Source organism: Phoca vitulina, unplaced genomic scaffold (assembly GCF_004348235.1).
Source record: "Phoca vitulina isolate PV1807 unplaced genomic scaffold, GSC_HSeal_1.0 scaffold2, whole genome shotgun sequence".
Lineage (NCBI taxonomy): Eukaryota > Metazoa > Chordata > Mammalia > Carnivora > Phocidae > Phoca > Phoca vitulina.
In genome coordinates this window covers 7,720,294-7,732,976 of record NW_022589705.1, presented here as the reverse complement: position 1 = coordinate 7,732,976, position 12,683 = coordinate 7,720,294, and the positions used below count along the sequence as shown (strand labels likewise).

The following is a 12,683-nucleotide window of genomic DNA, read 5'->3' as shown; positions in this document are numbered from 1 at the left end:
TGTGTTAAAGAATAGGGACATTTATTCCTCTCACAAAACAGTCCCAAGATGAGTAGTCCCGATTGCTGAGGTGGCTTTGCTGTACGTAGACATTTGGGGAGCCAGGTTCATGCCATCTCGTGAGTTTGCCATCCCCTTGGGCATATCACCGTGTTGTATAGCCAAAGCTGGATTGCTGCCATATTCAAATTCCAACCAGCAGGAAAGAAAAGGAAACCATGGAGAAGGCATAGCTAATGTCAAGTTCCAGAGCTGCAAGTGGCAGTCAGCAGTTCTGCTTACATCCCACTGTAAGAAATTAATTTCCTTACCAGACCCATCTGCAGGGGAGGCTGGAAAACGTGCCCAGCTACAATGTGATTATTATGGAAGAATGGGGGAATAGATTTGGTGGGCAAAGAGTAGTTTCTGTCTACTTTCTCTACCCCGAGGTCTTTATTCTATTAGGGTTTTATTTTCATTATAATGTGAGTTGGGGGTCCCTTTTATTTTATTTCTTACATTCCAGTATATTTGTTGATTTGTAATATGACCTGAGTCAAGTTTCCCTGTGGGCATGACTTGATTCCCTGTGGGTATGACTTGATTTCTGGACTCTCTATGCTGTTCTTTTTAAAAAAATTTTTAATTGTAATTAATATAAAATATTTTATTTATTTATTTATTTATTTATTTATTTAGAGCATGTGAGCAGGGGGAGGGGCAGAGGGAAGAGGGAGAGAATCTCAAGCAGACTCTGAGCTGAGAGTGGAGCCCAATGTGAGGCTCAGTCTCATGACCCTGAGATCATGACCTGAGCCAAAATCAAGAGTTGGGTGCTCAACAGATTGAGCCACCCAGGTGCCCCTCTGTATTCTGTTCTTGTTGTTTATCCCTATGTCTCTTCCCGAGTTTCTTAATAACTAAAGTATTATTATAAGTCTTATTATCTGGAAGTATCAACCCCTTGACTTAATTAGTTTTTTTATAAAAACAGTCTTGGTTTTTCTTGGCCCTCTGCTCTTAATGATTTTAGAATCAACTTGTCAAGTTTCATAACATTCTTTTTTGGAATTGTGCTGCACTCTGGATTCATTTTGGCAGATTTGTCAGTTTTAATCTTTCTCTTATAAAACACAACATATAGAAAAGTGTTAAAAAATAGAAATCCACATTTTGGTTGTAAAGCAAAACCCATGTAACCACTCTCTAGATCAAGAAACAGAATGCTGTGGGAACAGTTCCCGGTGTGTTCCATATTAATCACAATCGTCCTCTTCCTGCACAGTGGTGACCACTCTTAGCTTTTATAGGAATAATTACCTTGCTTTTCTTTATAGTTTTACTGTCTGTGTATACATCTCTAAATAAACATTTCTTTGTTTTTAAGCTTTATATGAAAAAATAATATAGGATGCACTCTTGTAATTTGGATATTTGGCTCAGAATTATGTTTGGGTTGTTTCTAGTTTTTGGCAATTATACTAAGGCTGCTGTCTACATTTTGGTGCACGTGTCCAGTGCATAAGCATGCGTATCTCTAAAGTGTATACCTAAAAGTGGAATTGCTGCATTGTGATATATGTACATTTTCAGCTTTTTTAGATAATCCCATGCTGTTTTCCAAAGTGGTTACACTAATTCTGATCCCCATTAACTTTGATGAGACACCTCATTGCTCCATTTTCTTACCAACACTCAGGATTGTCAGGTTTTGCAATTTTTATCCATCTGATATGTATAGTGGTATTTCATTGTGGCTTTAATATTCCACATCCCCGACACATAATGAGATTAAACAATGTCTCATGTGCTTTTTGGCTATTTGTATTTTTTTTCTTTTGAAGTGTACCTTAAAATTTTATGCCCACTTTTCTTTTAGGTTGTTTGTCTTTATCTCATTGATTTGCGGGAAATCTTTGCAAATTTGGGATACTTTGTTGGTTATGTATGTTGTAAATATCTTTTACTGGTGTCTTTTGTGAATGAAAATTTTGATGTCTACATATATCATTCTTTTTTTTTAATGATGAATGATCTTTTTTTGCTTTAAGACATCCTTTTCTATTCCAAAATGAAAAAGATAGTCTTTACTATTCTCTTCTAAAAGCTTTATGTTTTTACTTTTCAGTTTTAGGTCTTAAACTGATTTTTTATATGTGGTGTGAAAAAGGATCTAGTTTCATTTTTTCCCTGTGTTATTATTTAATGATCTTAGCCCCATTTATTGAAAAGTCTGTCCTTTCTCTAATGATCTGAAGTTCTATGTGGGTCGTAAATCAAATGTCAAACTAAGTCTCTGATATGTACCAAAAGTCTACGTAACTTTCCCTGTGGCAATACTACACTTTTTTTTTTTTTTTTAAAGATTTTATTTATTTATTTGACAGAGAGAGCGAGAGAGCACAAGCAGGGAGAACAGTAGAGGGAGAGGGAGAAGCAGGCTCCCCGCCAAGCAGGGAGCCCAATGTGGGGCTCGATCCCAGGACCCTGAGATCATGACCTGAGCCGAAGGCAGACGCTTAACCATCTGAGCCACCCAGGCACCCGCAATACTACACTTTTTAATCACTATAGCTTTAACACCTCTTTTTTTTAAGTTTATTTATTCATTTTTTTAGTAATCTCTACCCAACATGGGGCTTGAACTCAGAACCCTGAGATCAAGAGTCACATACTCTTCCAACTGAGCCAGCCAGGCACTTGCTTAACATCTATCTTGATATCTGGTAAAGCAAATCCATCTACACTTTTTAAAGATTTTATTTATTCATTTGAGAGAGAGAGAGAGAGGCAGAGAGAACACAAGCAGGGGAAGAGGCAGAGGGAGAGGGAGAAGCAGACTCCCCCCGCTGAGCTGGGAGCCTGACATGGGGCTGGATCCCAGGACCTGGAGATCGTGACCTGAGCCAAAGGCAGATGCTTAACCATCTGAGCCACCCAGGTGCCCCCATCTACATTTTTTGCTGTTATTTTCCCCTTGCAATACCATGTACATTTAGGATTTTTACTAGGATTGCATTAAGTCTACAAATCAATCTGGGAAAATTGACAACTTTATGATGATGATTTCTCCAATCTAAAAGCAGAGTAAAACTCTCCATTTACTTAGACCTTTTAGGAAATACTTTTCAATAATGCATTATAATGTTCTCCATATATTTTTTCTCTTGCACTTCTTTGATCAAGGCGTCTTTTAGTTCTATCCTAGGTGTCTTATGGTTTTTATTGCTATTGCATGTGCTGTCTTTTAAAAATTGTAGTTTATAATTGCTGTTTTATTAATCATTGATTTTAATTTGTCAATCCTGTAGTCAGAAACTTGTTGAGCCTTTTTACTAATTCCAGTAGTTTATTGAAGATTCTTTTGGATTTTTCCTTCAGACAATCATAACCTGTTTGAGTAAGGGTACTTTTGTATCTTAAAATCCTTATACCTTTGGGGCACCTGGGTGGCTCAGTCGGTTAGGTGTCTGCCTTCAGGTCATGATCCCGGGGTCCTGGGATCGAGCCCCGCGTTGGGCTCCCTGCTCGGTGGGAAGCCTGCTTCTCCCTCTCCCTCTGCCTGCTGCTCCCCCTGCTTGTGCTCCCTGTCCCTCTCAATGTCAAATAAATAAATAAAATCTAAAAAAAAAATCCTTATACCTTTTATATCTTTGCTTGCACTGCTTAGAACCTCTTGCTGCACTGGTTACAGCCTCTAGTACTTATTGTATGGAAGCAGTAATAGACATCTTTGTCTTGATCCTAATGTAAGATGAGTATCTTTTTTTAAAAGATTTTATTTATTTATTTGACATAGACAGACACAGCGAGAGAGGGAACACAAGCAGGGGGGAGTGGGAGAGGTAGAACCAGGCTTCCCACTGAGCGGGGAGCCCGATGCGGGGCTTGATCCCAGGACCCTGGGATCATGACCTGAGCCGAAGGCAGATGCTTAACGACTGAGCCACCCAAGCACCCCAAGATGAGTATTTTTTTAAAAAGATTTTATTTATTTGAGAGAGAGAGCAAGCCAGAGAGAGAGCTTGAGCGGGGGCGCGGGGGGGCGGGGAGCAGAGGGAGAAGGAGAAGCAGGCTCCCCACTGAGCAGGGAGCCCTACAGTGGGGGGAGGGGGCAAGCCCAGGGCCCAGGATCTTGACCTGAGCCGAAAGCAGACCCTTAACTTACTGAGCCACTCAGGGACCCCAAGATGACTATTTTTAATGTTTGTATTATATTGTATTTCTTTAAGAGGTTTTTTTTTTTAAGTAATCTCTACACCCAACATGGGGCTTGAACCCAGTCAGTAGAGCATGTGACTCTGAGATCAAGAGTCATGTGCTCTATTGACTGAGCCAGCCAGGTGCCTCTATTTTATTGTATTTTTTAATGTTAATATTAAGTATGAAGTTTGCTTCAGGTTTTGGTAAATATCCTTTATCAGCTTAAGGAATTTCATCGTGTTCCAAGTTGGCAAAAAGTTTTTGTAATGAACATTTCTGGAAAATTATGTTAAACACATATATATGATATATTACATATATGATATTTACATGTATCTTATGGTATATGGGACCTATATTATATATCATATGGCATATATATATGTGTTAAAGAAGAAAAACCATACAACTATTTTAGTATATGAAAAAATATATGATATACAGTATATTTATATATGTAATATATAACATATATAACATGAATATACACACATATTGTATCTGATAATGTAGTAAATTGCTGGTATTATCTGATAATGTAGTGAATTGCTGATAACGAAGTGAATGGCTAGCACTCTCTGATTTACCTGTCAAAGAGTACATTCATGCTGTTTGCTGTGCGGATAGTTTTGAGGGAAACGAGATTGGAAAAAGGAGTTCAGTTAGGAGGCTACTGAAGTGGTGTAGGTGAGAGATGATTATGTCTTGAGCTGGTATGGTGGTAATGGAGATGGAAAGAAGCAGTCAGTTTTAAGGTATATTTTGGATTTGCTGATGGACTGGATGCGGGGTAACCATTGGGAGCACATGGAGAATAAAGGGAAAGGAAAGACTTGAAGACAAATCCTAGATTTCTGGTTTTAAATTTTTTTGTAAAAAAAATTATGGTAAAATATACATAACATAAAATTTACCCTTTCAACCATTTTCAAGTTACAGTTCTGTGTCATTAAGTTCATTTATGTTGTTTTGCAACCATCAGCACTATCCATCTCCAGAACTTTTTTCATCATCCAACTGAAACTTAGTATCTATTAAACAATAACTCCCTATCTCCTTCTCCCCTGGCCCCTGGCAACCACCATTCTATTTTCTGTCTCTATGAATTTGACTACTTTAGGTACCTCGTGTAAATGGAATTAACAATATTTGTCTTTTTGTGACTGGTTTATTTCACTTAGTATAATGTCTTCAGATTTCATCCATGTTGTAGCATGTATCAGAATTCCCTTCCTTTTCAAGGGTGAATAATACTCCACTGAGTGTATATACCACATTTTCTTTATACATTCATCTGTTGATGGGCACTTGGTTTGCTTCTACCTTTTGGCTGACTATGAATAATGCTGCTATGAACATGGGTGTGCAAATATCTCTTCAAGTCCTTGCTTTTAATTCTTTTGGGTATATACCCAGATGTGGAATTGCTGAGTCATAATTCTATGTTTATGTTTTTGAGGAAATGCCATTCCATTTTCCACACTAGTCACACCATTTTACATTCCCACCAGCAATGCACAAGAGTTCCAATTTCACATCCTTGCAACACTTTTTTTGTTTTGTTTTTGTTTTGTGGGTTTTTTTTTTATAATAGCCACCCTGATGGGTGTAAAGTGCTATCTCACTGGGTTTTGATTTGCATTTCCTTAATGATGAAGGATGTTGAGCATTTTTTCATGTGCTTATTAACCATTGTATATCTTCTTTAGAAAAATGTCTAAGTCCTTTGCCCATTCTTCATTTTTTTTTTTATTATTGAGTTGCAGGAGTTTTTTTTTTTTTAAGATTATTTATTTATTTGAGAGAGAGAGAGCATGCACATGCTTGGGGAGGTGGGGGAGATGATTCTCAAGCAGACTCTATACCAAATGCAGAGCCTGATGTGGGGCTCAATCCCACAACCCTCTACCTATCAGAATAGTAAAAAATAATGTGCAGAAGGAATTAAGGACTGGGAGGGGCTCCTAGCTGGTGTGACCTGCACAACTTATTCGGGAGGACACAAGATAGAGAGCATGAATTTCTATTGTGCCCATAGGGAAGCTCTGAAACCATAATTCAGAGAGGTACTAAGATACTCCTGCCTATGCCCAGTTTCTTAGTGGAGGTTGTTAAGTATGCTTAATAGCCAGGGAAAGGAGGTTAAGAGTAAGTTTCACCCTGCTGTCTTGGCTTTTAAAGTTTGGTTAAGTAAGATTGGAGCATTGGATATGTCTTTGGATAGCCAAGCAATGGATATCCAAGAAATATTTCAATTCTTAAAAAATTGAAAAAGGGTTTTAAAAGCATAATTGTGACTCCAAACCTGCCATGGAAAGATTGATTTCAGTTACTTTCTAGGACAACCTTATGACCTAGGCATTATCACTTTTTTTAACCTGCTCAGTCTTTCAATTTGCAAGAGTCAGAAAACCCATAGTAATGCCAGTATGCCTCTGCTCCAGGTAATTTGTTGAAATAGAAACAGGTCCAAAATGGAGTCACTCGTGCTAAGCCCCATATCAGCAAACCAAGATTAAATACCTAACCTAATTGCAGTTTCCGCCACTCCCAGGACTGTGACCTTTAATCAGTCAGTCTGGAATTAACTGGTCAGTGCTGGTGAGGTGATGTGCCTGATAGACCCCCCACCCCCCACCAAAGGAGGTGACTTTTGCTCGAAACTTCGTTTTTTCCACCCACTTCTGCCTACAAAAGCCTTCCATTTTGTACATCTCCTCGGAGCTCCTTTGCTGGGTGGAATGAGGCCTGGTTCATGAATGTTGCATAACACCAACTAGATCTTCAAATTTACTCAGCTGAATTTGTTTCTAACACTTCATTGAACCTCTCTGGGATTGTTGTCTCATCAGCAACAATCGTCCGGTCAATTTTACAGTCATTGAGAGACCAAACAAAGTAACAGATGCAAATCCTCTTTGAAAAGTATAAAAGCACTACATAGAAGTGAGCCACCATATTCTCGAAGTCTTATTCATAAACTTGGATATAAGAAATGGCTGAGTGAGCATAAGGAGGCCAGACTTGGCTCTTCCTAGTAGGTTATTCATAGCCTCTGCTTCAGGATAAATAACACCCAGCCTTCGCTTTGTTGACTATTTAACATCCTCTTTATAGGTCCCACTTGCTTTTCTGAGTGTGAGCATAAAGGACAGCTTCTCTGAAACAGAGGAAGGCAGGGTATTTTCCTTAGAGACATGCCTCGCAAGGTGCAGTCCCATCAACATTTATTAAACTCCAGGCTAAAATAGAAGCTGGAGGTACACAGATGAATAAAGAGGGCCTCTTCCTTCAGGAGCTGATCAACTGATAGCAGTCGATCAACTGATAGTGATAACATGCTTCCTGTTAAGAGAGTGGGAGTTGTCGCCCACTTGCAGGACTGCAGGAGCAGCAGACAAGCAGGAGGGGGCAGCGGCGGCCCCAGCTGGGCTCTGGAGGCCAACGCCAGGTAACATACCTTCAGAGTCCGCGACTAGGAAAGTAGCCCTTCTATCATTCCCCTTCCTTGGAGCCCAAAAGAAAGATCCTTTTCTACTATTATAGTAAATATCCCCCAAATCAAGACTTCGGACTCGCAGAGCTTTAGCCGCTCTTCCTCTTAAGAAGCTACTGCGCCCTCCAGCGGAAAATTGACGGCGGAACACCAAACGGGCGCCACAACGTGCCGGACACCTTAAAATCCTCCTTAAGAAACTCCCACTCACCGGCCCCGCCTCCTCACGGAGTCCCGCCCCCGGCGCGACCTCGTTCTGTGGCACCGATTGGCTGGCTCTTGTGCGTGAAGACGTTGCGTCGCGGGGCGGGGCGGAGGAGCGTCGTCCGTAGGGCCTTAGCCGTGTATCCTCGGCCGCCGCCCCCGCTGCTGTGCGTATCCGCCCCTCTCCTGCCTTCGGAGGGTCCAGGCGACAGCCGGGCCCTGGGGTGGCAGCGCAGCCACCAAACGTCTCCGCCGAGCTTTCTTTCTAGTTGGCGGCTCTTCTCGGCTGGGTCCAGGTCGGGGGGTGGAAAATGGCGCCGGCGCCACAAGGCGTCCAGGAGGAGCCGCTGCTGGATCGTCGGTCCACACCACTTTCCCGGCTCCTTTTCCTCGCCCAGGCTGCCCTCCTCTTGCTGCCGGCCGCTCGGGCAGGCCTCTGCCCCGCGCCCTGCTCCTGCCGCATCCCTCTGCTGGACTGCAGTCGCAGGAAACTACCAGCGCCGAGCTGGAGGGCGCTGTCGAGCCCGCTGCCCCCCGACGCTGCCAGCTTGTGAGTAGGGTTGCCGGGAGGGGGTCCAAAGGAAGGGGAGCTTCGCCTCCCAGGGGACAGGAGGGAGACACGCTGGGTCGGAAGTCGCGGTCGGGAGCATAAATTCTGAAGAGAAATGCCATTACAATGTTGTGAACATTTTTTGAGGTGGGGTGGGAGTCTAAAACACCTGGAGTTAAGGTTCTGGAGACTAGTATGAAAACCAGGGTTAAGATTCTGGAGGCCAGGGAGTTTGTGATTCCTGGGCTGGGGAGGAGTTGGGACGGGGATATTGTTAAGGGCTCAATGGACCTGGGCACCGGCCTTGAGTCTGGATGGTTGGAGATCCTCGCCCACTTTGGGCTGCATCATCCAGTGTGTAACTCAACTCGAATGCTCCGCAGGTACGTGATTTTATAACCACGATCGCCAAAGACGTAAGAACGGTCCTTTTGTCTCTAGTTCGCGTTTTGGCACATTGGGTGTTGTAGTTTTGATACTTGAATTACAGGGTTAAAACAGCATGTGTTGGGCATCCAGTACTAACCCGAGGAAATTTCTTTATAAGTAGCTTTTTTTTTTTTTTAAATCTAATTCAGGATTCACTATAAAGAAAGGAAGGAGTATTCTTTCCCAGATCATGTGATGCTTTAATTGTTTTCAGTGCATTTCCTTGTGGCAAAGAACCTAAAAATCAGTTCTCTTTGTTTATGTGTGGGAAGCAAGTACTGTGATTGGATGAATTCTTCTGGAGACTCCACTGCTGAGTGCTCATCTTGACAGGCCTGTGTTAGACAGTGGCACCTGGAGAGCTCATTAGTCTGAGTCAGCCTGCTGGCATTAAGAGCAACAGTAGGTGTTAAATGCTGCAATTATGGGGTTTCTTAACCACTAACGTACAGTTATTTCTCTGCTAACTGAGCAACGAGTTTATTAATTGACAGACTTCTAATGGAGTCTTCTCTGAAAAGAGTGTCACAAAGAAGAATAGTTTGAGGTGCCATTAAAATATGAGGGGCTGTTTGGATTTTCCTTGCAAGTAAAATACGAATAGAAATTCTCTCTGCTGCAGAGGTTAAAGTATTTAAACATTTACAGATAGGTTAAGATAGATGGGAAAAAAGCTACTTCAGAAGTTCTTTGAGAAAATTAAGGTAACTTAAATAACCAAATGTAGCATAGATCAGCAATAAAATGTTTTCTTTTGTTTTATGATAGTGACACCTGTCCTAATTCTGGTTCTGTTGACCCAGATTAAATTTAAAAATTGTTATCAGTGAGCAGCATAGTCTGAATTGAACTTAGCACAGCATCTTTGTAACGCAGCAAGTGCCTTTTTCTAAGAAATTCTTGGAACAGCTACCTGATTATGATGGAATAAATCTGGTGCAGGTTTAAAACCAACAGTTTATTTAACTGTGATTGAAATAAATGTGGCTTACTTACAAGATCCTACATTGGTAGGTAAACAGTAATTAGGAATAGTTTTATGTACGATACAATTATTTTGTGTCTGGGTTTGATTTTTGTTTAATCTGGACAGAGTTCCTAAAGCCAAATGACATCCCCAAATTCTAAATGTCCTATAATGAAATTGACATTTTCAGTTGATGTAAAATGCCTGGGAGAGCAGTTCTGTTGTAGAAATGTAATTGGAAGTCTTACATTAGCAGAACAACTCTTAGAATATTAAAACATTGCGCTTCTGTAAACTGAGAAATGTAACATTCTTTAGTCATTGCCTGCAGCTATAAAACCGCCAGGTACACATGGGTTTTTTAATGTAATTTTGAATGTGTAAAGTAGATGTAATGCTGTAAATAGTGATTCAAACTCAAATGCTGAAACTTGTGGCCATGATCAAAAAGATTATAGATGAAATCCGTTAATCTTGGTTTTTGGAATATATATGTATATCTGTACCCAGTTCCTGGTAGAGAGCTTCTGAATGTCCTTTGTAATTTCCTAAATGATAAGAGCACTGGGAGCATCTTGTGTTCTAACACTCAGTCTTTGACTTATTCCTGACACAAGCTCCTAAATCCCTTGGTATTTCCTGGGTGATGGGAGTGTCTTTTGACCTAAAGAGGTGACTCTTGATAGGCTCCTGAATAGCTTCAGGATGGGAGTCCCTCACCAGAAAGACCAAGCCATGGTTAGAAGCTTGGAACTTTCAGCCCTATCCTATTCTCCTGGAAGGGGAGAGGGGCTAGAGATTGAGTTAATAATTGATCATGCCTATATGATTAGCCTCCATAAAATCCCAAAAGTATGGACTTTGAAGAGCTTCTAGGGTGGTGAACATATCTTCATGCTGAGAGTGGCACACCCCAACTTTACTGGGACAGAAACTCCTGCACCAGACCCTTCCAGATCTCACCCTTTGTATCTCTTCGTCTGGCTGTTCATCTGTGTTCTTTACTATATCCTTTATTATGTAATAAGCCAGTAAATGTAAGTGTTTCTCTGAGTTCTGGGAGCTGTTTTAGCAAGTGATTGAATCCAGTGAGGGGGTCATGGGAACGTACAATTTGTAGCCAAGTCAGATAGAAGTTGTAGGTAACATGGGGACCCACTACTTGTGGTCTGAAGTGGGGGGCAGTCTTATGAGACTGAGATCTTATGTCATGAGGTCTGCTGTAACTCCAGTTAGTGTTAGAATTGAATTGAATTGCAGCTGATGTTGGAGAACTGGTTGTTGTGGGAGGAAAAACCCCACATGTCTGGTGTCAGAAGTATTCTGTGTGGAGTAAAAGGAAGCAACAGGTGACAAAAACTCTTTGCTTGGGCAGACTTTAGTTAGGCTTCTGAACCTTCCCTGGGCCATATGTACACATCCTTGTAAAATGTAGTTTTAGCGAGAACCTTGCTAAGTCAGTTTAGCAAGAAGCGCTCCCCCTTGATGTCTGATTGGGTTCCTCCTCCTGCAACATCCAGAAGATGATGTCTGATTGCCCTTGCCTGTTTTCAGCAAGAATCCTTTAGGCTGTTTAGTCAGAGCCTCCCTGCCCCTGACCACTGATGTTTCCTATTAATAATTTTCCATTCATTGACCTTACCCTTCTCCTTAGCTATAAAGTCCCTCTTGCCCATGCAGTATTCAGAGTTGAGCCCAGTCTCTTTCCTCCACTACAAAATTTCATAGCCTCACCACCCCCCAAAGTCTTCCTTACCATGCTTTAACAAGTATCATTTTTTTCCTTTTAACAGTTACGGTGCCTCAACTTGGATAGGATCAGATTCATCATTGGACCCCCGGACCTCTCACCCAGGACCCTAAGTGCATACCTTTGAAGACTTTATCTTCACTCCTGACTGATTGATCGGGGATCCATTGGTGAGTCCGACTCCTGAACCATTGCTCCGGACAAACGTCCGTGGAAGCTGGTAAGGGCAGATTTTGATTCCTAAGGGTCTGAGTATATCCCAGAAGATGAGATAGAGAGTCCTAGATAAACACAGGTTGGGTTGGCGTCCCATGTTTGTCTGTAAGAAGCTCAGTTAGAGTGCCAGGCAAACAGCTGTTTGTAAGAAGCTGGGTTAGAGTCCTAGGCTTCTTTGTTTGAAAGCTACCTACCAGTCTGGAAATCTCTTCTTCTTGGCTCTTCTTTTTATGAGTGGGGATTATTTTCTGACTCTCTGGATTGGAAATCTTTCTCCCCCCCCCCCACCCCGTTGACTCATTGTACTGGAAGTCTTATCTTCCTGGCTCTCTATAATACCTCTTAGTTTTCTATGTTGGATCCTGCTTTTTCCATGGGAACTTCTTGTTTGACTCAAATTACCCTTCTTGAACCCCTGAAAGCTATGTTTTCTGCCAACTCTGTCTACCTCCATTCATGTTGGCATGCTTTTGCTGAGAATAATGTAGAACTTCATTGGCCTATTTGGGAAACTTGAGATCTCCCCAGTCTGGCTCCTTGAAGAGCTCTCCCTTCACATTGCTGCTCTTCTGCCTTCTCCCTCTTACCACCTTCAGTCTTCCCTCTGGTTCCGTTGAATCTTTGCTTATGTCCCCCTCCAAACTCCTTCCTCCTCTCTACCTCCGCCAGACCTTTTTCCACCACAGTCTTTATAGTCACTTGAATTTTGGGCCCTCTGCCCTCTATTGGGGGCTGTCAGGGGACTTAGGGACCCCCAAAAGCAACTACTTGACCTAAAAAGGAAAAGCCTAATTGGAAGTAGACAGGATGTTTTGGCCAGTTGGATGGGCTTTGGAGATATCCAGACAGTTGCTAGATGTCTCCTTGGTCACTCACTTGAAATTTG

At 41.7% G+C, this 12,683-nt stretch overlaps 1 protein-coding gene across 6 annotated transcripts in view; it reads left to right on the top strand.

The window, feature by feature from the left end:
* Positions 1-7,891: 7,891 nt before the first annotated feature.
* Positions 7,892-12,683, top strand: part of LRIG2 (leucine rich repeats and immunoglobulin like domains 2) — an 83,286-nt gene continuing 78,494 nt past the window's right edge. For 3 of the 6 annotated variants that reach the window (XR_004301380.1, XR_004301381.1, XM_032421268.1), the window contains exon 1: positions 7,892-8,435. Coding sequence is in view for 1 of the 6 variants with exons in the window: in XM_032421268.1 (XP_032277159.1) it covers positions 8,197-8,435 (239 nt within the window). In the remaining 5 variants the exon portion in view is untranslated. Of the gene's footprint in view, positions 11,802-12,683 lie in introns of all 6 variants that reach the window. The other 3 variants (XM_032421313.1, XM_032421304.1, XM_032421294.1) reach the window with 3 other exon arrangements.